At 43.2% G+C, this 3,892-nt stretch overlaps 1 protein-coding gene across 2 annotated transcripts in view; it reads left to right on the forward strand.

Moving 5' to 3' along the window:
- The first annotated feature begins 1,127 nt into the window (after window positions 1-1,127).
- abhd10b (abhydrolase domain containing 10, depalmitoylase b) overlaps window positions 1,128-3,892 on the forward strand; it is a 4,878-nt gene continuing 2,113 nt past the window's right edge. The window contains exons 1-4 of one of the 2 annotated variants that reach the window (XM_019894927.1): window positions 1,128-1,262; window positions 1,569-1,752; window positions 2,158-2,269; window positions 3,750-3,887. In XM_019894927.1, the coding sequence (XP_019750486.1) occupies window positions 1,169-1,262; window positions 1,569-1,752; window positions 2,158-2,269; window positions 3,750-3,887 (528 nt within the window). In that variant the 5' untranslated portion in view covers window positions 1,128-1,168. Of the gene's footprint in view, window positions 1,263-1,565; window positions 1,753-2,157; window positions 2,270-3,749; window positions 3,888-3,892 lie in introns of both variants that reach the window. The other variant, XM_019894925.1, reaches the window with a different exon arrangement.

Here is a 3,892-nt window from a genome sequence, read left to right on the forward strand (position 1 = left end):
GACGTCGCCGTTTATCGACGAATAAATTGGGCTGTGAACGAGGTGGATGTCGGAGCGAACGGAGAGGAGCGGGGGAGTGAGTCAACGGGAACGTGACGAGCGTTTTACGGGAATACCCCCCCCTGCCATCTTCCACAATGGCGGACTGCCCCCCAGTCCAGCTTCCGCTCCGCTCCTCCGCTCGGTGACCTTCCGCCTGTGACGTTCTGAGTCTTGTTCCACTCTTCACATGACAGGCGCAAACTCACCAGCGGCTCAGCTTCTTTCCACATAATAATTAACGCGCAGCCATTTAAACACATTAAAAAAACAACAACAAAACACCTCCGTCGTCATTTAACTAACCCTGCTTCTACTAGCACTCGTTATTATATCATTATACCTGTATTAGTCTAGCCACGTCTTTTTGAACCACTTTTGGATGACTCACCTGCGTTATTACTTAAATTAATTACGTACGACTCTCCACAATTTTCAAGTTTTTATCTTCGAACAGGCACGCCAACAGTACATTGGGTTTTGAATATAATGTTTTTAAGTGTAAGCCATGTTATAAAAAATACATAGATCTAACATGACCATACTTAATCTTCTGAATAACAGGTATACATTTTTTGTTCATTTGCTCTCTGCTCACCATGCTTACTACCACCTTCATTCTCCATTCCAACAGGTTTCATTCCTGTTCTTGTCTTCAAAGTCCACACTACTTTTGACCATGTTTAATTATCTGCCTCAAAAGGCTGGAAAACACAAATAATAAAACGTACGTAATTTATTCTTCCTCCCTTACTTTACGCGATGAACCTTTTATTCACCATGTACGATGACATAATATCTAAACATATAACTGTAACTATCACTGATATGTAGTTTGTCATATATGTTTTTGCTTTGGTTTACTCTGGTGTCTTCAGCCAGGTCAGCACTGCAAATGAATAAAAAAATGATCAAGAATAAATGAACTATTTTCTTTCCTTGCATTCTGTCTTCAGCAGAGCTGACTCATTCAATATGGCGTACGAGCAGCAATGGACCAACCCGCTCGAGGCGGGATCTATGAGTACTTACATCTCTGTTGCTGTGTGCGAATCAGAAGTGATTTCCGTGAACGAGACCGCGCCGGTACTTCTCGCGAGACTTTCTCGTCAGTAGCTCGCGCTCCAGTATGGCAGCTGTCGCGCTGAGGTCTTGTCGCAGAGGGTTTTCTCGCTTTTTAAGCCATGGCGGCTTCGTACCTTCGTCCGACACACACTCGAAAGGTTTGGCCGGTTCTTAAATTGTCCACTCGGCTTCGTAAAGACGGCCTATGTTAGCTTGGGTGGCCATTTAAACGTATACGAGGGGGGTGTGGCTTTGAAAGACTGCGTCGTTTTAAAAATACTGGACTGTACATTATGTGCTCGACACTGAATTAATTACATCACAGTCAGATATAATTTGAGTGTCATTAACGATTAACATGCTTTCATCCTGTGAAATTACCTTGAGGAGTTTGCCTTTCTTCCACCATGTTCCCTCCATGTTTACATAACATGCAATACTAACACTTGTGTGTCCACCAGGAGACCGAAGACACAAGTCCACAGTCCAGTATGCTACCAGGCCTGATCTACCCAAACTCGCCTATAGGAGGGTGAAAGGCAAAAGTCCAGGGGTGGTCTTCCTGCCTGGTTATGGGTCTAACATGAATGGACAGAAAGCTGAGGCGCTGGAAGAATTCTGCCAGTCACTTGGACACTCGTACCTCAGGTGAGCCATTAAAAATGAACCCTTGTGTGGTATACGGTGAACTCCTTCATCATCGTCATTTTATCCCTCCGCCACAACACATTGAAACAAACTGGAGCGTACGAAAACACAGTTGAAACCTCTGTACTTGTTCTCAGTCTCACTGTCAAATAATGTGAGACTATTGTGTAACATCACATAGTCAGAAAGAAGACTCCAAATAAGAGGCCAAGTCTGCCTGTATGAAGCTCGGGCTTCACAGTTAGTCGGTTTTTAACCGTGATCATGATTTTGGCTACACTGATCAACTTGATCGTCTGCACGCACTTTTTTTTTAACAGTAGTCAGCCAACCACCAGCGGGTGAAAGCAACATTTAGTCTTCATTAAGCTTCTAGGACATTTGGTTCTTTTTGGTCTCGCATAGGTTTGACTACACCGGACACGGGGCCTCAGAAGGGGTCCTAGCAGAGGGGACCATTGGCATGTGGAAAAAAGATGTCCTTTTTATGCTGGATGAATTTGCAGAGGGCCCACAGGTGAGAAGTGCTTCACATTCTCAAAGTGAGGTCTACACAGAATGATTGTGAACCGTTTTTTTTTTTTTTTTAATGTGTAAGAAAGCCCACACATTGCAAAAACAAAGCCGCTTGCTCGAAACTCAAGTTAAAAAAGGAAAATTGTAATACAGTGATACCTCAGTTTACGAACATAATTGGTTCCGAGAAAGTGTGTGTAAGGCGAAAAGTTCTTATTCCGAACATTTATTTCCCATAAGAAACCATTAAAATGAGAATAATCCGTTCCTAGGTCCACATAAAAAATAATTTTCTACTAAATAAGCCTTAAAACTGCACAAAAATATACCTTATTTTATGTATAATGAATGTGCAATTGTATTGTAATTAAAGAAACACTGTACACTGTACTGTATAATAAAGTCATTTTATTTTCCTTTGTGATGGTATTTAATGGGTTAATGGATGACGAACTTCCAGGGTGCCTCTTGATGATATCCGAGTGAAGTTGCCGTGCTTTCTCGGCGATAATACCCTCACTCACACTGTCCCCTGCTAGCTGCTTTTCATTTATCCAAATTAACAGAAGAGCCATTAAAAATGAACCCTTGTGTGGTATACGGTGAACTCCTTCATCGCAGGGTTTTAGACCACAATCAAGACCCATTTCGGACACATTTTTATGTCATTTTATCCCTCCGCCACAACACATTGAAACAAACTGGAGCTTACGAAAACACAGTTGAAACCTCTACTTGTTCTCAGTCTCACTGTCAAATGATGTGAGACTGTTGTGTAACATCACATACTCAGAAAGAAGACTCCAAATAAGAGGCCAAGTCTGCCTGTATGAAGCTCGGGCTTCACAGTTAGTCGATTTTTAACCGTGATCATGATTTTGGCTACACTGATCAACTTGATCGTCTGCACGCACTTTTTTTTTTAAACAGTAGTCAGCCAACCACCAGCGGGTGAAAGCAACATTTAGTCTTCATTAAGCTTCGAGGACATTTGGTTCTTTTTGGTCTCGCATAGGTTTGACTACACCGGACACGGGGCCTCAGAAGGGGTCCTAGCAGAGGGGACCATTGGCATGTGGAAAAAAGATGTCCTTTTTATGCTGGATGAATTTGCAGAGGGCCCACAGGTGAGAAGTGCTTCACATTCTCAAAGTGAGGTCTACACAGAATGATTGTGAACCGTTTTTTTTTTTTTTTTAATGTGTAAGAAAGCCCACACATTGCAAAAACAAAGCCGCTTGCTCGAAACTCAAGTTAAAAAAGGAAAATTGTAAGATACCAAAGAGCGGGATTTTTCATTTAAATGCAACCTCACCGTTTCCTGTTGTGTCACCGTCTCGCCACAAGGTGTCACTGTGTAACCGCATTGGCTCAAACTTGAAATTGTCTGCAACATGTCCCGTACCGTCAAAGGACACACCATTAGGTACAAGTGATGATTGTTGCATCATGTAGTCAACCGCGTTTTTATTTCCTTGTAGATACTCGTGGGCTCCAGTATCGGAGGCTGGCTCATGCTGCTGGCGGCCATTGCGCGTCCCGAGAAGACGGCCGCCTTGGTGGGCATCTCCACCGCCGCCGACCACATCGTCACTTCGTTTAACGCTCTTCCACTGGAGGTGGG

The sequence above is a fragment of the Hippocampus comes genome, unplaced genomic scaffold, assembly GCF_001891065.2.
Source record: "Hippocampus comes isolate QL1 unplaced genomic scaffold, H_comes_QL1_v1.1 scaffold138, whole genome shotgun sequence".
NCBI lineage: Eukaryota > Metazoa > Chordata > Actinopteri > Syngnathiformes > Syngnathidae > Hippocampus > Hippocampus comes.